Here is a 25,560-nt window from a genome sequence, read left to right as displayed (position 1 = left end):
CTTCATGAAATCCAAATGAATCTTTGTGAGTGAAAATAAAAATCACAAAAAAATTTTTTACCTTCACTCGTTCGCTTCATTTATTCATTCATTTATCAGCACAGGAGAATTTTTATGTAGTCTATCCTGCATGACTATCGGTATGTAACAGAGTGAGTAAGCAAATTGGTAATAAAAAGAAAAGCAAAGTTAAGCTTCCTTCAAAGAAATAAAGAAGAAAGTAAATTTCCTTCAAATGAAAATGAATTAGGCTTAGAGCATATTAAAAGTGTGAAGGAAAACGCAACAGTCAGGCATGAAAAAAAGGCATTGTTAGGGACGGGGAAGGGGGGAGACGTTAAGTAATACAAATCAATTTTAACACAAAAAAGAAACTTCTCCTCTCAGTCAGAGTTTGAGAATGGAATTCTTTTTCAACACATATTCAGCACGAAACAAAACAAATTTCTCTAAACGAGCATGAGGTGTGAACGGGGTGTGTGAGAATTTCGTCAGATATAAATGTGAATGTTTTGGCTTCGTCCTTTGATTCAATAAATATCTAAATGCACACTTAACAGTCTTGCGGCAGACTAAATCGGTTAATATCTTGGTATACGCATCACAAAGACATATGAGCTTGTGGCTCTGCGGTTTATAATCTATTACACGACAACCTTTAAACCTAAAGTTTGTAGTGTGATCCGAGTCACATGTAGGTTCTGCACCTTGAAAGGATACGAGGACGTCCTGATACACGTAGTGGACACGAGTTAGACCTTATGTACCCTGTAATACATCCAGTTACAATCCGTGTATCGTAAAAAAAATCGACCATGCCCTTTTTGATATATCTCTTGTGCCAAAAACCTCAAAACTGCCCACAACACAGTAACAGAGCTTCGCAATTAGAAAGTTGAAATGGAAAAATAACTTCCAAAATTAGACATGATCTGGGACCCAGGACCATAGGCTCTTAGTCTATCCATCCGATTGAACCAAGGACCATAGGCTCTTAGACAGTAATAATAGTTTTACCAAAAAGTCCAAATTTTTAAATAAATATGCCCACACAAAATTCTTGCTAAATTCCCATAAGAGCACCTTACCTCACACATTTCATTTCTTCCCATTCCCATTTCATTTCCTTTATTTCTCATGAATGAAGGGAATAACGAGAAAAAAAAAGTTTCTTTTTTCCTGCTTTTTACTGCTGCTACTTGCCAATTTGTATCCATTAAGATCGAAAGCGATTATCATGAAATTTAAATTTAAAGAGCTCTTAAGTATTTCAACGCCTTTTTCTGCTTCCTCTTTTGCTTTCTAAACTTTTATATGTAATGAGCTTAAACAACAAGACATTATGGGACAGAATTATTGATTCCAAAAGGCATTATATTGAATATAATTTGACAGGCAATGAATTTTTTAGTACGGATGCTGTGGATGGAATGAAACTTTTTGTTGTAATTGTTTGTGTTTGACTGACTGAGTTAACGAGAATTTTCTGTTGACATACATATTAGAAGAATAACAAGAAGAGCTTTACCCTTTAAGCATGGAACTTTTTAATAGAGTCGAATAGAAATAACAAATAGCACAAGTCGGTTAATCGATGTAAAACCGGCGTCAGGTTTGTATGAATCTGGTAGAGTGTCAGATCTATACCGACTTCGGGATCAAGTTAGAGTTACTTGTAACTGGGGTCAAAATTATGACCGATTAACCGTTTTGTACTAATCAGAAACACCAATATGAAACTGAAAAGTATTGCAAGACCAACAAAAACATTCAATCCAAAAGTCCAACATATTAGTTAGATAGACTAAGCAAAAGTGCACCCTAAAGTTTATTTCCAACAAATATTTCTTAAACTTTTACAGTAAATCAGTATTGGGCAACCTGTGTGCCGTGACACACTAAAGTTGGATTTGCTATGAATTGTATGCTTTGAGCGATTTTGATCGAGGCTTCACACCAAAGTGTGCCACAAAAAATAAAAGGTTGCCCACCACTGCAGTAAATGCTTATAAGCAATCATAACGATAAAAAAAATTATTAAAACTCAACATGAAAGCGATGGACAGAATAGGTAGATAAGGCAGACAATTGCCAACCACTTAAGAGCATAACAAGTTAGATTTTTTGTACTGTTAAATATTCAATATTACATTCAACAGGAACATGGCAAAAACCATGGGAAAGCGATTTTCAAATATTAAAATTGTGGCTTTTGCGGTTGATCCGCTCAAATAAAAAAAGGTTTCACTTCGGCACACAGCAAGTGCAAAAAAAAGAAAATAGAATGGTGATGAGATGGAGGGAAAATCATGATTATATAATCGGATCATGGGCTGGAAATACACCCTTTGTTGTTGAGTCTATTTTCCTTTTGACTTGCACCTTCCTTCCTTTTATTTTATTTTCTTTTTTCAATTTTCCTTTCATAAATAAAGTAGGCAAAGTCTCTAGGCACTTTTTATGCTAAAGGCGACAGCCAATGGAGGGGGGATAAAGGTAAAAGGCATTTCTTTTGGGGAAACGCTCTTTAAAGATATTGAAACTTGAAGATAAAGTCATAAGGCTTTAAAATATTGAAACTGCTGGTTTGTGACTTTCTTGGAAATTGAAGGAATTGTCTTTACCCCAGACAGAAAAAAATATTCATTTTTTGCCACATTTTTGTTTCTTATCAGGATCTTTCTCATTCCACTGCTTCGTCACCTTTTTGAAAACGTTTGCTTCCATTTATGCTACTCTAAAAAAATATTAAAGCAGCACCATCAGCCAAAAGTATGCGTCGAGATGGAGGAATTAAGGGTAAAAAACCATCTTATAAGCATCTAGGCAACATTATGAGGTTTTATCATGTTAAATGGCAACATCAAGTGAAGTTTTCCACTTGAAACTGTAATATCAATTTATTGTCATCGTTGAACAAGACGAAGAAGAGGTAAAAATGAAATTGTTATCATTTTGAGCTGTGCTCCTCTCCATTTTCTATTTTTTTATGCTTGTCATTTGATTTTTTTTTTCATCTCGCGACAACAACAGTTACGACGGTAAAGATGATGACGACAGAAAGGTGGCACAATTTTTCATACTATTGATTTTTCACTTCTTCTTTTGGCATCCCGAAATGATGATACTTTTGACTTCTAATGCTTATAAATTTCACCTATATAAACTGCAGTTTTAAGCGGATTTGTTTGAGAGAAAAATGGGGTATTAGCTTTTTCATGCTGACTAAAGATAATAGATGGAAAGTTGAGAAAGTTTCTGAAATTGCTTATAAAACAGGACTTATCCCGAGCAGAGCTGGAGGTCGACTTAGATTTTGTATGGACAAGTCGTCTGAAGTTGACTCAATTTCATATAAAATTCGAGTCGACTTCGAAATCTGATCCCAAATAGCACAGTTCCGAGTCAATAAAAATACGTTATAAGCAGTTGATGACAAAATAATGTCCAGTTGATGACTAGTTCTAACGTCTTATTTTTCACTGGGAAACGTGTACAGTAGGGCACCTCTTTGTCGCCATATTAAGATTAAGGTGCTAAATTATCCTGGCGACACAATGACGTCTAACTTCAACCAATTTTCACAACGATAATTGAGGTTTGCCGCAATGTGCCACTTGGATATTGACAAGAGTATTGATTTTCTTTAAAAGGCTCCACATCGGCGTCTGAAAATCTAGACTTGAATTCTCCTACTAAAAAATAATGTTTAGAACTTTATCAATCCCACCTCCCAAAACTGTCATCCCATCCAACTTTTCAATATTAATGGAGTTAACACATCAGAACATTCCATTACGTACGACATATTAAATAATTCTCGAAATGAAGGGGATGAAAATTTATGACGAGATGAAGAAAATAGAAAAGCGTGAAAAGAATTTTTGCTTCTGTTCTGCTGTATGTTCACATAATTCTTTTCTACTTTTTCGCACTCGCACACAATTTTCAGCGAACACAAAAAAAATAAATTTTATTATTTCACGACTTCTTTCTCGTCTTCTGCTTATTCCTTACAACAAAAAAAGGCATTTCCACCTACACTGCCTGTACAATAATACATATGACATGCGTAACTAAATTAAATTCTTAAAACGAATGTTTTATCACAATTCTGTGCTGTGCGTAATGTAATTAAGGGATACGGGAGAAGGAAATGAAGAAAATTGAAGGGAAGGAAAAGACGGAGATGACGAAAAAAAAAAACATTTTTGAGTGACAAAAAAATGGAATTTCACGGATGTTTGAGATAACATGAAGAGCATTTGTCATCAAAAGTATTTCATGTTTATAAGTTAAGGTGGTTGGCAGTCTTAAGTAGCGAAAAATTGTGGGAAATTAAACGAGAATTGCTCGAATTTTCAATTTAGGGCAATGTTGTGTTAAATTAATTTTTTGTGGGTTGATAAGCTTAATTTATTTTGAGAAGTACCTGGGAATAATGGAATTAATTCTATTCAGACCCGAGCGACACAAATTAAGAAGGCAATGGAACTTTAAAGGCTCTGTCATGAAACTTCAAAGGCTCTGCTAAACCTCTTTTATTAATTCAGTAGCAAACTGTGTGCCGTCGTATACGGTTTCAGTCTAGAATAACCATATAGATGCGGATCCATATCCTTCTTCATTTGTGTCGCTCGGGAGAAGAAGTCTTAAAAAATTATGTAAAATTCCTCATCAGTTAAGAGTTATTGGGCTTCTAATCAACTCCTTTTAATAATGTCAAGTGGAATCACTCCAAAATCCTTGTAATTAAACTAGTAATTGAACCTTCAAATTATCTTAATGGAATCATTTTCATCCCACTTAAATTTCCAACCTAACCTCAATTATTATGGATAATTTATCTTATTTCAAGTGAAATTTCATCCCATTATTAATTTCTTTGTTATCTATAAGCATCAACGTTTGGAGGTACTTAACAAAATCAAACCTTATAGCAGATATTACCCTACTTTATTGACTTCAATAAAAATTTTGCAATAACATAAATAGAAGCACATCAATGGCACCAAACACGAATGTTTTTTTCAAGGAAAAATCCTTGAAATTTCTTATTTAAATAACCAAAAGCAGCTTTAAGAAAAAGAAATTTTCTTTGAAAAACAAAAGAAAATGCGATTGTCAGGAAATTTATTTTTAAAATTCAGCCGAACTCGAAACAAGGCAATGAGGAGGTTCAATGTATCATTTATCAATACAATATTTTATTAAAAACATGAAAGAGTATTTTTGACAAATTTTTGAGAAACGGTTTTGGGGTTTGTAGTAAAAAATTTAAAAATAGGAATACGTAGGAGATATTGATGTTCTTTTCCAAAAAAGCACACAAATTCGAAATTACCCAAAATTCAGCCGCATGTTGATTTGATTCTGTTAAGACTGAGGCCGGATTTCAACGAATCTTGTCTAAGGTTAAAGACACGTTTTTGATTTTGGATTTTGGGTAATTTCGACGCCTCTCAGGATGGAGGTTTTAGGTTTTTGCTTGACAATTTGATACAAACCGAGTGGCAAGCTGCATTTATTGTCGTAAAATTAAATCAAAACCCGTCACCATGGTGCCGTCGGGGCAATTTTGTGTATTATCGTAAATATGGCGACTAAGCGATGTCCTGGCAAGCATGGTAGACCTGGAGCTTAGTCTGACTTTTGGAGTAGGAGGAGGGGGGTTAAATCTTTTAATATGGTTCCAACTTTCAAACTTGGTATGCAACTTTAAATTGCAACCTAACCAAATAGATTTGCATATTTCTTAATAATGACACAACAGGCGTCACAATTGCCTGAGGATACGTTATTTATTCCCCATCATTACTGCTCCAGCTTAGTTCACTCATTTCCTCTTCTGAAAAGCCTAACATAACTTTCCAAAAAAAAGCTTGATGATAATTATTACATAACAAATTAATTGAGTTGCTCCAAAACAAAAATTTAATTAAGCATCAAAGGAATCCTCGCTCGAGGCAAAACCCATAAACTTTTTATTGCGGTGAAAACTAACTTCCGCTAACAAATTTGTGGAATTCTAATTCAATTATGATTCAAAACCTTTTTATAATCTATTATCCTTTTCGTTTATTTGTTTCCATTTATTTGAAACTTTTTTGTTCCCGTGGAAAAAAGTCACAAAAAATCGCTTGGATACCTCCTCGTGCCTTTCATTCTTCACTTTTCAGCATGAATGCGACCAAAAAAATAAAATAATAAATTCACTAAAAAATCTACAAAAAAATAAAGAAATTTTTATACTATTTTGAATGTTGATCTTTGACGCCATTGTATGCTGCCAAAGCAGCACTAACAGCATAAGATGGAGAAAAAAATTTCAACCAAAAAATTTTTCACAATTTTTAGCGCATTTTTGAAATTTTTTTCAAAAAGGTAGCTTAATAAGACACTTTGTTCGGTCGTTCGTTCGTTCGTTCGGTCGGCTGACGTTAAAAACTTTTTATCTAGACATTGTAGAGGGCTCGGAATGGTTTTAAAAGATCAGTGCCATAAAGTTATTGCGGCGCCGGGCATTTAAAAGTTTCAAATCAAAGCATAAATACTATAATTAACAATTTTTCATTTTCATATACAACAACAACACGTTTTTTTCATTGTTTTACAGTGTTTTTTAATGTTCTTAAACTTTTTAACAGTGTTTACTGAACAAAATTTGAATTTCTCATAACCGTTATGTGGTTTGAATTATTAAAATCCGTTAAATTATATGGAAATGACCTGGATTCTACTGGCTCTTGCATTGCAGGTTTGGAAGTGACATGGATCCTACTGGATCTTTTTTTGTCTGTCTGGAAGTGACCTGGATCCTACTGGATCTTTTTTTGTGGGTCTGGAAGTGACTTGGATCCTACTGGATCTTGCTTTGTAGCTTTAGATGTGACCAGGATCCTACTGGATCTCGTTTTTTAGGTCTGGAAGTGACTTATTAATCAATTACTGATCGCTGAGACAAAAATGCGCTTAAGTCCCTCGATCAATAACACGAGGACTTTTGTAATTTTTTATTATTATTCTGCGAGAAAATAAAATGAGAATGTTGATTCATACGATATGAATGAATGAACGGATGGATGGATGAAGAGAAAAGGCGGAAAGAGGAAATTCGTTGAGAATTCTTTCTACATCCATATTGCCATTGCCAAAGCTACTGGTTTTATTGTGTTTATAGTTTTCGACATTTGTTATGATTTTGTGAGATTTGATGGGATTGATTGACGATCATTTTATTGTTCTGGATCCATTTTATTGATGTTATCTTTTATATTAAATAATTCTCATTTTAGTTCCTTTAAGTCAGCGAAATGTAAGAAACAATGCGCCATAGACAGCACAAGTCGGTTAATCAATCTATAATTCGGTACCAGACATGGTGACTCTGATATGACGACGGATTTAAATTGTTTTCGGCCCCAGAGCCCATGGTGCTAAATTAGTAAGGTTCTTTTGGTACCGCACCGTATCACCAACTATGATTTCTGTATTCCAATCACTTAACTTAACGAGTCATCAGTTCCTCGTCAATCATTAAACAATTTTTTCTATGGAAAAATGCAAGTGAATTTTTTTTTTCATGCTTAAAGGCATAGAACACAATTCTCAAAGTTTTACGTTATAGATGAATAAACTGACGATGATGATGACACTGTTGATGATGATGAAGAAGGAAGGAAGGCATTCATGCGAGATGCATGATGGTAAAAAATATTATAAACCCACTAACGTCATTTTCCTTCATAAAGATCAATAAACTCTCGAACGGAATGAGTAGAATGGCAGTCATGAGAGACGAAGAGTAAATAAAGAATTTAAGGAATGGAATTTTTTATTCTCATAAATACTTTCAATACTTAGATTGTCTAATGTGGTGTATCAAGCGAGAGGAAAATTCTCGTCTGGCTATGAATATTTTTTATTGGAACATTTGGATGTTATGTAACGTTTTAAGGGGTCTATTTGAATTTTACTGTGCTTTACACATACTTTATTAATTTGGTGGCTGTGCAGATTAATTGTGATCAATGGCTTTTCTTAGGTATCGTCAATAGCAGGCTGTATCGCTAGATTCCATCTGCCAATTTCCAAGTACAATACTGTCTTTATTAACAGCTTGCTTACAAGAGTTCTTTGGTCGTTCCGTGATCATTTACCATCTGCAAAGTCGGATTTAATGACCTTATTTAACTGATCTTCCAATGATACATCCAGTCTGTCTGATTATCAAAGCCTGTCCACTTTATTTCGTTATGCTATTTCATGAAATTAACCAGAAAGACACATGACGTAGAAATGACCACCCATCCGGACATAGGTCGATTTGAGAGTGGACTCAGGCTTGATTCGATGGAATTTGGCCTCAGATTATATTCAAATCAGTCTGAAACCGTTTTGTGATTTCCAAGTACCCTCTTTATATATCTGATACAATTCTGAGTCATCACATTGTGTTCATATCATAAAACATTTAAATGATATTTATCAGTGTCACATAATACTTAATCAACCCTAATGGAAGCTGTATTATGAATAGACAGCCTTGTTGCTATGTATATTTTCAACTAGAAACACCATAACTGAATCTCTTTAATTCATTCTTATTTTGTTTCTTTTTATTGATTATTATACATATATCTTTTGTCCTTATAGCCTGATTTTATTGGAACTTTAATGCCAGTTTGTCCATGAATATAAATTTCACTGACCTCAGAAGCAACAACATACTAAGAATTCAATAAAAGTTTATCATTCGAATGATACAAACTCTATACACTACACCAGTTCAATTTCATAATCCTGAATTAAGCACATCATCCACCTACCATCCATAAATGCTGATTTCCATAACAAATAAACACAAACTACTTTCAATAAATCACAACAGAACAATTCTCATATGAGGCTTATACTCGAACTAAATTCTCCTACTTGTAATTCCATCCTTTTTTGTATTAACACAAAATATAATGGATAACAAGATATAAAAGCATGAGTTGGATGTTTCCAATTACTACTCGGCCTACCATTATTGAATAAATATAATGCATACATACTGTCTATCTATCTATCTGCGTCTGTGTCTATTTGTTTATTGAAAAATGATAGAAATGGCACGTTGTGTCAATACAAAATGCAAACAAATGGCAATCTGCAAAATGCTATCAACAAGCTTAATTTTTTTTATTTTTTCGTTACTGGCACAGCTATTGCTCTCACACACTTCTTCCAGCTTTACTGCATAAAGTGATATTCAATCTATTTATTTGAATCTATTTGTGGATCTGATTGTGTGTAAAATATGTATAGATTTTCTTTATTCTTTGTGCTGTTGGACAGGGTTGGGGATTGTGATAGTTATGAAATGATAGTCAATTATAGAGGAGTATTGGTCAAGGTAGAGAAAGAGGTTTAGGTGGGTCTATTCATGTTTGTAATTATGATACTTTAAATCGGACTAGTTGGCATCATAGAATTTTGCAAGATCATACTTAGAAACCAAGCCTCAGGAGCATTACCCTCAGGGGAATTGATCTCAGGGACCTATACCTCCCATCCAGCCCTCCCATTTCTGGAAAAATTTGTTTAAGTTGTTATGGTTTTTTGTGAAATAATCTTAAATGTCCCCTGAATCCTAATGCAATATAAGCAAATACCTCCTTAGCTACGACTCTGCCCGATCCTGCTCTACACATATAATACTGGAATACAGTAATAAAATTTAAATAAAACATTTGATGCTCGAAATTGAACAGCTAACATGATTTTCTTTTTCCTAGCTTTCAATTTGATTTTCCTATCGATTTGTTTGCTAGTGCAATTTTCACATGCATTAAATTGTGTGAGGAACAAATGGCAAAAAAAAGTGAAAAACATTGTTCAAGAAATGGAAAAGTTTGCTTACAGCATCTATAAATTTTAATGATGTTTGAGAATGATAAGATCTTGGAAAAATGTAAAAGAAAAGTTTTTTTTTTCTCATTTCCAAGTCGTGTTTTGAGAAGGGATTTTTTAAGCCAATTGCAACAGTAAGGGATAATTGAGAAATTGGAATAATTAATGAGAGTAAAATGGTCAGAAAATGAGAAAGTTTGAAGTTTTGACATGGATTTGTTCGATTTTCTTTGGATTTTCTGGGATTTTTTTTTCTTGAATATTTTAAAAGATACTGACACGGTTGATTGAGCTTGAAGGTTTTGGCACATTTTCCATGCTATTACGTAAAGTAATTTGTAATTTTATTATTTCTTGCTGAAACTTTCTTGTTCTTACTTTCTGCTAATATTTAATGTCGCACTTTAAGATGCTTTAAATTGTAAATTTTCCACTAATTGGTTCAGTGATGAGCAACTTGAGTGCTGCGGATCACTAGTGGCCATGAACCATATGACGTGTGCGATTTCAGTCAAGGCGTGCCACAAAGAATGTGCTGCGAAATGTCCATCACTGCTCTAGTCCAAGAAACTTAAATTTCTACAAAAATCCTTTAAATTCATTCCATCGACCTTTCTAAAAAGCTCAAACTACTCAATTCCAAGCACATTCTCAACACCATGAATTGAAGCTTTGATTGACATGATGAATAACATAGAATCGACTTTTGTGCTTTTTGTCATCTCATTCAATCATCACTCAACATCATTAAATCCACAAAAAGAGTGATAAAAGGGACATAACAAAAAATGAAGAAGACTCTAATGGAAATAGGAAAACTAAATTATTCCATCATCTCCATTAAATTTACATTTAATTTGTTCTCAACGATAGAACGAAAAAAAAGTGACATCGAAAACTGAACTTGATTCCAAATATTCAATTTTTCATCGTCATCGTTGTATAACAATTTGTTAAACTTGATGCTGATATTTTTCCTTCTTAAAAATGCTTTCACTATGTGTGTCAACAAATCGAGAGAATAGAAAAACTGGATGAGAGAAAATTGGAAGATGGAAATTTTCTATTGATCAGGGATGGCAATGCATTATTAATGGAAATTGTCGTAAGCTTTAATTCAAATTGTTTTAATTTATTCTCTATCAGACAATGAACAAGCTCACCTAAATGAGGGTAATTATATACACTAAATCTATATAATTGAACACGCTCAACTTTATGAACTTACTTAAGAGCATCTCTTGCCTATTCGGGATTATTAAATTGTCTTCTGGAACTTTTGAATTTTAACGGTTTTTAAATTTTTGAATTTCAAAATAATTCTAAAAATGGTCAGTTGCTAAGAACCTAAAGCTTGCATTTCCTGTATTTTAGATCAGCAGGCTTGCAGTTTTCGGTTGTATCTTACAGTTCTTTCAAGGCTGCAGATCTGCAAATCAGCAGGCCTGCAGGTTTGCATAAAAATCCAAAATCTACAAAATTGCAAACATAAATTCCAACCCCTTAACAACAAACAAGACTAAAATAGCACACTAGTGTAGAAAAAGTTTTGACAGGCTGCAAAAACGACAAATAAGTAGAAAAAAAAGGAATTTATTCATTGAACTATTTTTTCGAGGTTATAAAATAAATTGTTTGAGGTTAGAAAACTGTAACCTCGACCAGTAAATGACTAAGAAACCTTTTAAAAATATTGCTTTCTATAAACTCAAAACTGTAGATGGAAAAGAAGGAATAATAAAAAAATATGTATACACCAACCTGCCACTGAATATTTATGAAACAATTCCTCTTCTCTATCTCTCGTGTAATCGTCCTGTCTGGCACTTCTTTTACGCCCAACACACAACAATTTTAAATATAAATTAATTTTTTTCACTTCTTCTTCTTCGTCCCTCACTTCATTCTATTTTTTTAACCTCGTCCTGTCTACTATCTTGAATAACTTTATTATTATGCACATAATTAGTGGAGTTTGAGGATATACTTTTTTAATTTTTAGCGTCGGTGAAGAAGAGCAAGAAAAAGGGATAAAACATAAAATAAAGAAGCATAATGAAATTGCGATGAATTCATCGTGACGACGTCCGTGCAGCAAAATTTATGTTTGCTGTAAGTAAAAGAGGTATTTTCTTTGTTAATAAGGTGTTTAAGATGTTTTTGGGAGAGTCGGAGATGGTTGAAATTTTTATAAGGTACGCTTTAATATAGCGGTGTTAAAATAAATCATTTTATAAAGAAGAAATGCTGTGCGGACAAAAATATGTTGATGGGAAGCTATTTGTCCAGTTGATGTCTAGTTCTAAAGGGTTTCAACGTATTTTTGTAAATTCGGCAAGGACGTAGCCGGAAATATTCAAGGATGTAGGCTAAAAAATTTAAATTTAAAAAAAAATATTAAGTTCATGTTCCCGAAATCCCTCTTGGAAAATTACTTATTTGCTTACTTCGCTGGTCGTACAGATCAATTGTAATACATGACCTCACACAGGAATCGCTTGAAGCTGGCTCTATCAACAGATTCCTTTCAAGTGTTCTTTGTCGTCCACGAGCTCTTTTACCATCCACCTTGGGGAAGCCACAATCTGACTCCGAAGCTGAACGATTGTCAAGGGTGTATATTACTTCTCTGAAGACAGCTCTATCCTTCGAAACATTCTGCTAGTTTGGGATATTAAGGACTCAAGCGTCCTTTTCAACACATCCAATCCAGGAATTCTTCGGTCTTCCTCGTGATCTTTTGCTATCCACAAAGTCTGAAATAGTTACCTTAAGGACTGGGGCGTCACTTGGCCTTCTGTATATATGACCTGCCCATCTCAAGTGATTCGCACGTAGTACTCTCACTATATCTGCATCCTGGAAAATAGATACAGATAAAGTTCAAAGGGCCAACTAATTTAGGTAAAAACATAACCAGACTAGCAACGAATCCCAATAGCTCCCCTCTTTCCCCTTTGGCTGCATCCATACCACTCGGGAATAGGAAACTTTTCAAATTCATTAAAGTTTGAATTTTCATTCATTTCACAAAACATAACTTTTAAAATCTAATTTTAAGACTTGGATACATTTCAATTCTCATTCAAATAGCACATCTCCATCACCAAACCAGCAAAACGTGAATGAATAATGTGAATTAGAATTGAGAAAAAAGGGGAGAAATAAAGAATAAAGAAAATATCTCACTGGTTAATTTTATAGAAAAAAGAAGAAAAAAAAAGTTTCAAGCTTTATTGACTTCCATTTTATGCAACAGCGAAGGAAAAATCACAAAACATGGAAGAGGAAACAGCAAAAAAAGAAGGATTAGGGTGCACACAATAAAACTTTTCTTTTTTCATTCTTAAAAATCTTTCGAGTGAAAAAATCCATCTGCTTATGGTTCAGTTCCGTTTTTATGGTCAGATAATTTTTGAAGGATTTCTGTACTTTTTTTCTATTAATTTAATATTAAAGTCAAACTACTAGTCGATAGACAGAAAGCCTCTTACATTTTAGGCGACAAAACCACAACAAATAAAAAGCCATAGAAAAAAAGAATCTGTGCAAGTGGAATAATAGCTTTTTGCAATTTGACATGATTTTTCACTTCACATCTTCTGTCTCATTCACTCACTTGACAAAACCAAAAAAAAGAAAGAAAGAAAGAAAGAACTAACTGATAAAGCCACATAACGTTTTATATGTGTACACTCGCAATCAGTACATGTGTATATATGAAAAATGATGGAAAAATTGGCCTATATATGTAGAAACATAGATCCAATGCACGTTCATCGGATGAAAAAAAGCAAAGAGAGGAGAATGGTAAATGGAAGCAGCGAAGAAAAAACACTGCGAGGAAAGAAAAAAGAGTTCATGTCGGGGTGATGATTGATGGAAGATTATGGATTTGAATGGAGACGGTTGTGCGAAAAATTGCTCTCAACTGAAAAGAAAAAAGGATAAAAAAACATTCCTCGAGGGGATTTTTGTGGCTTACAAACGACGAGACAGCATGGGAATTTTTCTATGAAAATAGGCTGAATGAATGAAAAGTTTTGGGGAGCTTTTTTTTGGTTGGCATTTTCAACTTCTTAGAGATCCTCTTAATATTAAGCAACAAAGTTTTTAATTTTTATAACCCATAAATCCCCTCATGGCCACCCACAGTAAGAATTCACACAAAATTGATAAGTAAAAGTTGATTTAACTCCACTTCAAGTGAATAAACGATTGCTGTTCCATACCAAGGAAACGAGTAAGAGAAGATGACGAGCGTGTTCTTAGCAGAACATAACATATCGAATGTAATGTTGTAAAGTGATTTATTAAAAGGCATTCAATTGCTTTTTGACATTTTATTGCCGCTTTTTTAAAAGCTTGTCTATGTGGATGATGAATTTCTCCATTTTTTTTCCTATCGTGGCTCATAATCTGAATCGAAATATTGTACATACATGAAAAATTGATTGTCCCTGATGTGCGGATGTATGAAAGATATATAAGTGGATTGGCTTAGTGCTTGAGAGGATTTTGTAGATTTTGAAGAGAATTTTGAAGCTTTAGGAAGCTTTTTTGGAACAATTTGAACATCTCAAATGACCAAATTTATGTCCTGAAAAGTACAAATCGGTAAATTGATCAATAATCCTATCCCAGTCTGGTGTGACTTTGACTTGGTGCAGGGCACGGTTGAAATTCACGGATATGATAGAGTCACGTCGGATTGGTACCAGATTTTGAATAGACTAAACGACATGGACTGTCCTCGTGTCAGTTAACTTGGCAATTTTTAAAAAACTCTAAGACAACTGACCCGAGAAGCACAGGTCTTAGAAATGACCGAAAATCCGATCCCAGACCGCCTGAATTCTGGTCTGAGGCTACAGTTACATTATCCTGAGACGGAATTTTCGGTCATTTATACGTCTTCTGCCTTTCGGATGAAGAAAACTGTTAATGCTCGTAAACTAACTCAAAACTAAATCCACCCATAAAGTCTACAAAGGATCAATATTCCAAAAAATACATACAAAATGCGTGATGATTTTAAAAGGCTTAAATTGCTTGATTATATCTAAAAGACTGGAACAAACGTTCCAAAAACATGATATGAATTTTATTCATGTATGAAAAGGGACAAAAAAAATATTTTGCGTGAAAAATGCAATGGAACTGATGAAACTCAAACACAAACAATATTTACAACACGAGCGCGCCTTTCAATACACAAATAGAACAATTTTCTCATTCTATTTCATTATTCATCAGCATCATTTTCTTTTCGCATTGAAAATTCCAAACGTGAACTTATCTGCCTCGTGCAAAAAAACCCCTCTAAGCTTATGACATTGACTCAGTCACTCAATAACTATATAATTTTAAAAATATATATGTACTGATGTAAAAAAATATATATTCAGTGTACGTTAATAGAAAGTTCATTGACAAAGCGTGATCATCATTTTCGATTTATGAAGCCGACAGGAATAAAATTCAGCACGCTAACCTTTTCTGCTTACCCACAATTCTTGGTTATGGTTTAGGATTAAAGTAAGAAATTTTGGAGCTACTTTTTCATTGACTAAAGCGATGTTACTGATGAATAGCAATGAATTTGCAAACCAAAATGCCTTCAGAAATCTCCAGACAATATCCATAAAATTCAGTGTACTTCTAGTAAAATGAATGAAGATTGCATGTTGGAGATTTCATGGAAATTTTTCTATACAAAATATATTCTATCCATTGTCGATGCGATGCGTGCCAAAAGAGTATAAAATCCATATAAAAACTAGTGTATCGGGTAGAAACCCAATGCGGATATATTCACATCCCATTGGATAGGCCAAGCTTCGCTTGGCAAATGTTTGAGGGATCAAGCTCCAGCTGGTAGGCCAAGCTTCGCTTGGCACATGTTTGAAGAATCAGACTCCAGCGGATAGGCCAAGCTTCGCTTGGCAAATGTTTGAGGGATCAAGCTCCAGCGGGTAGGCCAAGCTTCGCTTGGCAAATGTTTGAGGGATCAAGCTCCAGCGGGTAGGCCAAGCTTCGCTTGGCAAATGTTTGAGGGATCAAGCTCCAGCGGATAGGCCAAGCTTCGCTTGGCAAATGTTTGAGGGATCAAGCTCCAGCTGGTAGGCCAAGCTTCGCTTGGCACATGTTTGAGGAATCAGACTCCAGCGGATAGGCCAAGCTTCGCTTGGCAAATGTTTGAGGGATCAAGCTCCAGCGGGTAGGCCATTTCGCTTGGCAAATGTTAAGCTCCAGCGGGTAGGCCAAGCTTCGCTTGGCAAATGAGGGATCAAGCTCCATAGGCCAAGCTTCGCTTGGCAAATGTTTGAGGGATAAGATGGTAGGCCAAGCTTCGCTTGGCATGTTTGGAGCGGATAGGCTGCTTCGCTTGGAAAATGTTTGAGGGATCTAAATGTTTGAGGGATCAAGCTCCATAAAATGTTTGAGGGATCAAGCTCCAGCGGATAGGCCAAGCTTCGCTTGGCAAATGTTTGAGGGATCAAGCTCCAGACGGGTAGGCCAAGCGTTCCTTGGCACATGTTTGAGGGATCAAGCTCCAGCGGGTAGGCCAAGCTTCGCTTGGCACATGTTTGAGGGATCAAGCTCCAGCTGATAGGCCAAGCTTCGCTTGGCACATGTTTGACAATCAAGCTCCATTTCGCTTGGCACATGTTTGAGGGATCAGGCTCCAGCGGATAGGCCAAGCTTCGCTTGGCAAATGTTTGAGGGATCAAGCTCAGCATAGGCCAAGCTTCGCTTGGCACATGTTTGAGGGATCAAGCTCCAGCGGATAGGCCAAGCTTCGCTTGGCAAATGTTTGAGGGATCAAGCTCCAGCGGATAGGCCAAGCTTCGCTTAAAATGTTTAATAATTTTCATACAATGTTCAATGTTTTAAAAATCATAGAAAACATTGATTTTGAAATTTTGTATGAAAACGAAAGTTTTTTGCTTTTTTAGAAGCAACGGCTGTTCCTACCATGCCCAAAAACTAATCAGCTCTTCTATAGAGTAATATGGATCGATTGCAAAAAACTAGAAGTCTCTACGATGTCTCGTTATTGAGATTTCTTGCTGATTAACTTGTTTGTTTGCTTGTTTGTTTGCTTGTTTGTTTGCTTGTTTGTTTGCTTGCTTACAGAAAGCGAATTTTTCGATTTTCTCAGCAATGCCTCAGCCAATTTCCAATCTGTTTTTTGATTATGGTGTGGAATTCCAGGCACAAACTTTTTGCGATAGAGCATAACTTGCCATTATGCTTAGTTTGGCTGAAAAATCCAAAAAACTGGTTTTCAAATCTGAACAAATTCAATACATTCACACGTGCCAAAACGGTATAAAATCCATATAAAAAAATTCCATTTTTGTCTGCTTTTCACATGCATTAATCTCAATCTAAAAACCGTCCTAAACTGCCGTCCGTTTAGCTTAGCATGATATTACATCTGATAATCATGTAGTCTTCATAGAAAAAAAAATATAATAACGATTGGGGTTCGAAATGAAACGACTGAGAGATTTAGTTTTTAAAAGATAAGGCATTTTCTCACTTGAAAGATTGTTGAAAGTTCTTGATCCTATGCAAACATTTATTCTCACCCCTTTATAATCTTTATGTCCTTTATGCTTGAAACATTCATTCAATCTGTTCTTATTTACCACTCATTCTCATACTTACTCGTCAAACACTCGAACTGTGAATGATGTATTGGCTTCAAAAGGAACGATTAATGAGTTTTTAATTGGAAGTGTAAACACTCAACTGCTCCTTTCACGACTCGATTGGCAAATTTTTTTTTTCTTTTCATCATTTTCGCTTCATTTGCCTTTTGCTCTCGTTTCTTGGTGAGACTTTTTTTTTCTACGTGTAACGACAGTTGCTTGTTATTTTAATAGGAAAGGTTGAATGATTGGTCGGTTTGGGTGATGTTAATGACATGAATCAGGTTGTGATGGCAACTAAACTGTATGAAGGCCAAGAAGTTGCCAGAAATTGAGCACAGTTCGCTAGAAGCCGATTAAAATTTGCATGAAATTTTATACTTCACAAGTGTTAGCAGAAAAAAATCAGAGCAAATTTCAAAACTCAACTTTATTGTCCAATAGCGTAGAAAATTTGAAACCAACACATCATCCCTAAAAATCACTCCTATCATCAACCAGTGAAAAAAGCTATAACAATTTCAAATCCCAATACAATAAGCTTAAACTGATTAAAATTTCACAACACAGTCTGTCATCCCCCCATTCCTATTCACTAAAAAATATTATTTTATTAGGATTAATTCCAATCACAATATACATATCTGATTTATACATAGATTGTGCATCCATCTGGACTCATAAAATTCTTTAATAAAGTAATTTTATAGCTATATAAATTTTGATAAAGATCGTGACTATAAAAACTTAATTAGATTGAAATGAGGTTAACAATCTTGTTGCTATGTGTTTATGAATATGTTCAACAGTGCTTGAATTTTTATAATGTCGTGTGTTGAATTTTTGATTTTTTTGGAATGATTTAGACTTTTGTATTAAATATTAAGAACTACATGATATGAATTAGGGATAGTTGTCGTGAATATTCGACAAATTTACCTCATTGTGTCCACAAAACTGCGTCCTGGACATATCCCGGATGGTCTTTATAACTCACAACACATTCATTTTTTTCTCTCATTTAATTTTTTTCATTTCTTCCTCTCACGTCAATATAACTTGATGGTGAATAACTTTGGCATTGCAAGTTCTACGCTCTACATTTTTTTAATATTCATGATGAATCAGCTGAATAAATTATTATTTTTTTCCCCTATATATCTATCTCACTCACACATTTATGTTTTTCTCTTGCAGTTTTTCATTTCATCATCATTTTCAATCAATATCTCAGCAGTAGCAGTACATACACACATAAAGGATATAATAATCTATAAAAAATGATGATGATGGCACCGATGACAAGTATGATGAGAAAATCGATTGGCATAAAAGAGTATCTGCATATGATGCTAGTATTAATATTGAGCTGTGTATTATGTAATGCTGGAATTGCTAGTAGTGCATCCGATATCAACAATAGTTTTAATCCATACTCACCGTCAACAAGCGGATCGATTATAGCATCATCATCGTCAACAGCACAATCGATGCTTGAGACGTATCTACAGACATTTCCCATCAATGAGCAACAGAATGTATTAACAACTGTTTATCAGTCAAGACATCATGCCAGTACGATCGATACCGATAAAGAGAAATTGACAACAACAGTAAGTGAAATGGCATTTACAACATCAAATACAGCATCAGCTGGTGGCTCAGTACCATCAACTGAATCATCACAACAGACATCACAGTCACAGAATCAAAATACGCAACAGACACCTGTTGTCATACCATCAGGATCTCCAATGTCAACAGTAATCACATCAACAGTAAATATGCAAGATAATATTGAGCAGACGCCAGTTGTATCACATGAACTATTAGGATGTGGACCGAATCATCGCGAGGGAATTGGAATTCAAAAAGCACTCGACTGGTTACGTGATAAACGTTCATCTGATTATGGATGGGATAATGATACTCATATGGTTATACTCGCGAGAGAGGTATTTATGAATTTTTCATTGATTTATTATGCAACAAGTTAAGTGGCTTGGGGATGAATGTCAGGATTATAGGCTATATTAGAAAAGAACTAAATAGTCATTAATTAAGTTGATAACTTCTGCCAAAATGGTAATACAATTTACTTAAAAGGTTGTTCTTAAAATAATTTTGGGGATGGATTCCGATGTAAAATCTTGAAAGGAACTAAATTTCTCAAGAATAAATTTCGTTAGACGTCCATTATAAAAAGGCAGTAGAAGACCGATGTTAAATTTTCAATTTATCTAATGAAAGTGAAATTTTTCTAAAGCCTATATCAACGCATGAGCAGCTAAAGAGGATTTTCGGACTAAAAAATTAAAGCAGGAATAGAAGAAATTTTTCATGAAGATTAATTCCAAAATCTAATCACAATTTCAGATTATTATACTAACATCCTATGAATTATTTATTACCCAATTATTTATGTATCCTTCATGCCTTATTCTCCCATTGTTTATTCGTTTATTTTCTTTTTTGTCTCATCACATTCTATAGTTATCCAACAATCGTGAATCAACCGATAACGAGGAATCAAAGATTCCTGAACTAGAAAACTTACTGTCTGACAAGCAAATGGAAATTGACATACTGAATATGCTTGACAAGCATAATTCAAAAGCCATTGCTGTTCCAAAGCCAATCGAACCAGATCGTTTAGCACGTTACATTCTGTCGCTGTTTTCACTGTGTAAAGATCCACGTCGCTTTTATGGACATGATTTGATACAGCTTTTGCAGCATCACGATACATCAACATCACAAGATGATGAATTTGCACTTGGTGTATTGGCGGCATGTAGTGCTGGAGCACATGTACGAAAAAGACAAATTCGACGTTTACTTGATATTGCGAGTGGCGAAATAACGAATGTTGGTAAGTAATGAAAATCGTGACAAGCCATACATACTGTGTATGTGTCTATGTCTATGTCTATAATCTTGATACTAAAACTTTACTGCATTTTTTGTGAGCACTTTTTGGTGTTGATGGGCGTCAATGTCATTATGTTGACAAGTTGTCAGGTCGTCTGTTCCTGAGGCTTATTTGCTGCTATAGCATGTTAAGTCCAATCAATAAAAATGCGCTTTAAATAAAAAAATCCAAAATTTTCTAACCAAATTTTACTTTTTTCCATTCCTATCTCCATAAAAAGATACGATGGCATTGGTTCTACTCGCACTACGATGCATCATCACAGATCATCGACATAGACATTTACAACATTTTATTAGACGACCAGCATTAGGATTAGCAGGCTTACAAGGACCACACGGAACTTTTGGTTCATTAAGAAGCACAGCATTTGCAATGCAGGCATTACAAGATTTACAACTTGATGGAGCATCGACATATAATCGTTCAGCTGCATCAAAATGGATTTTAGATCGTCAAAGAACTGATGGTGCATGGACAGAAGAGCCATTACAAGACGGTCAAGATCCAAGTGTCGGTGTCAGTTTAACCGCCGACATTATTTTAGCATTGGGATGTAAAGGTCTCGGTGCTGTTAGAGCTTTACAATGTGACCATGTCATACGTGATACACCAATTGGAAATGGTGAAAATGGCGATAATGGTGATGCAAAGATTGCACAACCAGTTGGTATACCATCAAATTCAGCCGAGGATACAGAACAGAAAAATGTTACCTATTCATATACACTTTGGCTTGAGTCCAATATTACGGAAGTTCATACACTTCAAATAATATCACCAAAAAATACAAGTTTCTTTAAAGCAATGACACAAGCTGCTGATATGGATCCCAAGTGAGTCATGTTTTTCAGTTTTAATTGTTGTTAATTATCATTATGAGTTTTTATCTGCCGGTGTGGCATTATGTGAGTCATTTTTATTATGGTTGAGATTGCCGCACATTTGAATTGTGAATTTAGAATCTCAGGTGCTTCAATTTATAGTCAGCATTGCTTTAAAGCAGTGGTGGCCAATCTGAGTATCGCGGCACATTAATGAACCTCCAAAAAATGTTGGGAATGCCATTAACTGAAGGCCGGTTTTTGAGTATTACCATGAAGGTGTGCCGCAGCACACAGTTTAACCACTACTGCTTTAAAGCCTTCGTAATTATTATCAGAAATGACAGGTTTCATAATAAAATTTTCTATGTCGCATTTAATAAATTTCTTTAATGAAAATGTCGTAATTCTTGCCTCGTCAACTCAACTACGTCATGTGTTATTAAATAAATTACATAAAATGTGAAGAAGTACAGCAAAAAAAAATCAGTATGAGAAAAAGTCAAATTTAATTATTTTTACCATAAAAGTTACGTAATAATTTTTTTTTTGTCATTTTCCCTAATATTTACCGAAAAAATTTTCATCGTTCACACATAGTCAGGGTTGGTTGGAGACACAAAAAAAAATAACATTTATAATTCACATGTGTGACAATCTAATTGAATTACAAAACTTTTACTAACGAACTTAACACTTGGCAATTTCTCTTATTCCTTCTAACTTTTTTTTTTGTGTTTTATTTTATTGTATTAGATTTTCATTCGAAGCTCGTGAATGGCCCAACGGGCATTACATTCATACATTAGCTGGAAAGAAAGAGGAGCCCACATTGTAAGTATATTAATGTAATCATACTTCATTTTGTCAACTTGTGTTGTTTGGTGGCTTTATTTGGCTTCATGTACATACATATTTGTGAATCATGGATTATTATATTCTAAAGTAGTAAAAGTCAACGGGATTTTTGACTGAATAAACCTTTCCATAACCTTTCAAAAAGCAGTAAAACAAACAAATAAGCTTTGCGATTGCTATTAAGATGTAACGGAATTGAACACATACAACAAAAGGCTTTCCATCTGGCTCAGTCAAATTGTTCGTTTTAGGGTTCGACCAATTCGAGACCAGAATTTTCTGTTTTTTCCGATGCACAGTCCTGCTGTTTTCGGCTGTACCTTAAAGTTCCTCCAAGTCAGTAGTACTGACTGTCCAAAAATCCTGCGAGGCCACATATCTACAAATTAACCCAAGTTTGTACAAATTATCTATCCCCACGTTCTCTGCCAAGAAGCTTTTGAAGTTCCTGACCACCATTTTCCTCGACGATTCGAACCAACGACGGTGTAATAAACTTGCGTTTCTATCCCAGCAATGACACTTTCTCTGAGATTCTTTTTTAAAAGTCTGTATCCAATCCAGACATAATTTCTCATATGTCCCTCCTTGTTTATGTCTTGCTGACCAGCTTATTACAAAAGCTTCCGATTTGAAGGGCTCTGTATTCTGGATTTCTGATCCTCCAAATCTTAAGAACCATTCTGAAGAAACTGTTTCAAAATTTTCTCAAAATTCTGCGCTTATAACGTCAATAAATCCAATAACTTCCCCAATTTCCCATAGACTTTTATGTAATGTATGTGAATGGCATAATCAGCAGAGTAAAAAAAGCTTTAGGAAAGAAATCAGTATTCACATAACATCATCAACATCGTCATCATTATAGCTAGTTTTGTTCTTCATTTTCGCTCTATTTACGTACTTATTCCCAGGGTGGGGAGAGTTTTGTGAAATAAATCAAAACTCAAAACTCAAAATGAGAGTTTGATTTAAATTCATTGAAAAAATGAGTTTGAATTTGAATTTGAATTTTTTTCATTTCGAAAATGAGTTTGAGTTTTTTTTTAAATTCAAAACTAAAGTTGAGTTGAGTTTTGAGTTTGAGTTTAAACTCAAATCCAAACTCAGTTTGAATTAAAAATTCTCTTGTAGAATTTCTTAAGATTTTTCATAAATTATATTGAATACTGCAATATGATCGGAATTCCACCTGGCTTTAAATTTGTTCCTGGATCTTTTGGTTCCAAAATATTTGAAATAAAAATTACAGCAACCAATGACTTTCTGAACTTTCATGAGAAAAATATTATTTGTTGATTCTTCTGTTGTTTGTGGCTTATTGCTTGCAAGAAATGACTGAATATTATGGATTATTGCTAGATATGACCACAAATGAGTAACTGGCCACTTCCAGTGCTGAAAAATCTTTTTTCATGCAATTTTCTCCATGCAAATATGACATATTGTTTGTTATCACTCAGAGTACTGAAAGGGCACTGGAACTGCCTGGTTCCTCTACATCCACAAAAAAATTTTTTGTTCCTTTTTCATCAAGAAATCGGATAGCTCCATACATCTGAAAATAATGCTGTATGATTTTGGAACTTCATAAAAGTTGTCAATGTATAGCAGGTACCAAAGGAACCGGTCAGTTCCAACAAAAATTTTCAAACTTTCAGAAATGATTCCTTGATGAAAAAAGAACAAAAAATTTTTTTGTGGATGTAGAGGAACCAGGCAGTTCCACTGCCCTTTCAGTACTCTGAGTGACTAAATCCATTTCAGAACACTTTGTACAATCAAATGGAGTAAAAAAAATTTTTTTGGCATTGGAAGTGATCTGTTCCTCACATTCAACTACTTCCAATTATCTTAGATCACGCTCATCCATGTCGGCTCCATTTCCTGCAAGCAATAAGCTGCAAATCACGAAAGAATCAATAAACAATATTTTCATCGTGAAAGTTCAGAAAGTCATTGGTTGCTGTAATTTTTATTTCAGTTGGAACTCCAGAAAACTAATTTGTTGGACATGAAATGCATAAACTAACCAGAAACTGCTGAACTGTTTAGCAAATCATATTAATTCACAAAATTCTTTAGACATTCAATGAATGAATTTTTTATTCAAGATGAGTTTGATTTGAGTTTAAATTCAAACTCAAAACTCAACTCATTTTGTATTGAGTTTGAATTTTTTTAAAAAACTCAAACTCATTTTCGAAGAAAAAAAAACTCAAATTCAAATTCAACTCAATGAAAAATGAGTTCATTTTTGAGTTTTGATTTAACTCACCCACCCTGCTTATTCCATTTTCATTTTGATCTTCTTCTCTATTTGCAGATATCATTATTGGCTTTTATATCGACTCCCCGAAACTCCTGATCCGGAATTGCCTCCTGGCAATCAATTAATCGCTCCAGTTGGTAAGTTTATATCGATTCTCGTCTTCATCATTGTTGTCTTAATACATTTCATTTTGTCTTAACCAGAGCCTTATTATTAAGGCCTTAATAATAACACCGAATGGTGTGTTTTGTTATGTTATTATGTTGAAGGCATTGAGTGATTTGGGTATTTATATATGTATGCACTGAAGGCGTGATACGAGGAATAAAAAGAAAAAGTTGAAGTATACAATTGCGTTACGAGAGCTTTAAAGCATAAAGCACTTTAAGGAATGTTTTGCTGTAGATCAAAGCTGGAACCGATTTCTAAGACGGTGATACGGTACTGTTCAGAACAGTAAACAGCATAACATATATAAAGTCAATACATTAGTTATACAGTACAGTAGACCACTGGTGTACCATTGGTACGGTCCAAGAGTACCACTGTGCCATATCAGGTATACCACAGTACCGTACAGTAACCGGAGAAATCGGACCTTGGAGTTGATCAAAATAAGACCTTGATAACATCCAATATCTTTAACAGCAAACGTTCCCATCTAATAAAGCTACAAAACAAACCAGAAAGAACAATGAAAAGTTTCACGTGAAATTCCTTTGCTGATTTCCAATGGGAATATTTCTTACGTCTAGCATAAGCTTAATGAAGTTTAGCGAAGGTTATTCGAGAAATTGGGATTTTTGGATAAACAAAGCAGTGGCAAAATAATAATATAAAGGAATAAAAACTCAATAAACAAAAGCTTCAAGGTAAACAGATGATGCAGCATTATACAATATAACATGAAATGAGCAGTAAAACAAGCTTAAATTAATGTTGAGATACCTAAATGCTCTTCATGCATGTGCTGATAATTGATAATCTTTAAAAGCTCATTTTTGGAATGTTAAGATCATAGTCGAGATATTTTGAGGTTTATAAAGATCATTTTGATGAGCTTGGAGATGAGCTTTAAGGATTATTGAATATCTTGATTGTTATGTCATGCTATAT

The 25,560-nt window shown here is 34.4% G+C and overlaps 1 protein-coding gene across 2 annotated transcripts in view; it reads left to right on the top strand.

Moving 5' to 3' along the window:
- LOC139097936 (uncharacterized protein CG3556) overlaps positions 1-25,560 on the top strand; it is a 101,898-nt gene that overhangs the window by 63,522 nt on the left and 12,816 nt on the right. For both annotated transcript variants that reach the window (XR_011545118.1, XM_070649961.1), the window contains exons 2-6: positions 18,756-19,513; positions 20,052-20,430; positions 20,711-21,326; positions 22,071-22,148; positions 24,499-24,581. Coding sequence is in view for 1 of the 2 variants with exons in the window: in XM_070649961.1 (XP_070506062.1) it covers positions 18,839-19,513; positions 20,052-20,430; positions 20,711-21,326; positions 22,071-22,148; positions 24,499-24,581 (1,831 nt within the window). In the remaining variant the exon portion in view is untranslated. The remainder of the gene's footprint in view (positions 1-18,755; positions 19,514-20,051; positions 20,431-20,710; positions 21,327-22,070; positions 22,149-24,498; positions 24,582-25,560) is intronic.

Source organism: Chironomus tepperi, unplaced genomic scaffold (genome assembly GCF_022539635.2).
Source record: "Chironomus tepperi strain 1889 unplaced genomic scaffold, CSIRO-AGI_Ctep_v1 contig_441, whole genome shotgun sequence".
Taxonomy (NCBI): Eukaryota; Metazoa; Arthropoda; class Insecta; order Diptera; family Chironomidae; genus Chironomus; species Chironomus tepperi.
The sequence above is the reverse complement of the archived record's forward strand: the minus strand, read 5'-3'. Positions and strand labels throughout refer to the sequence as shown.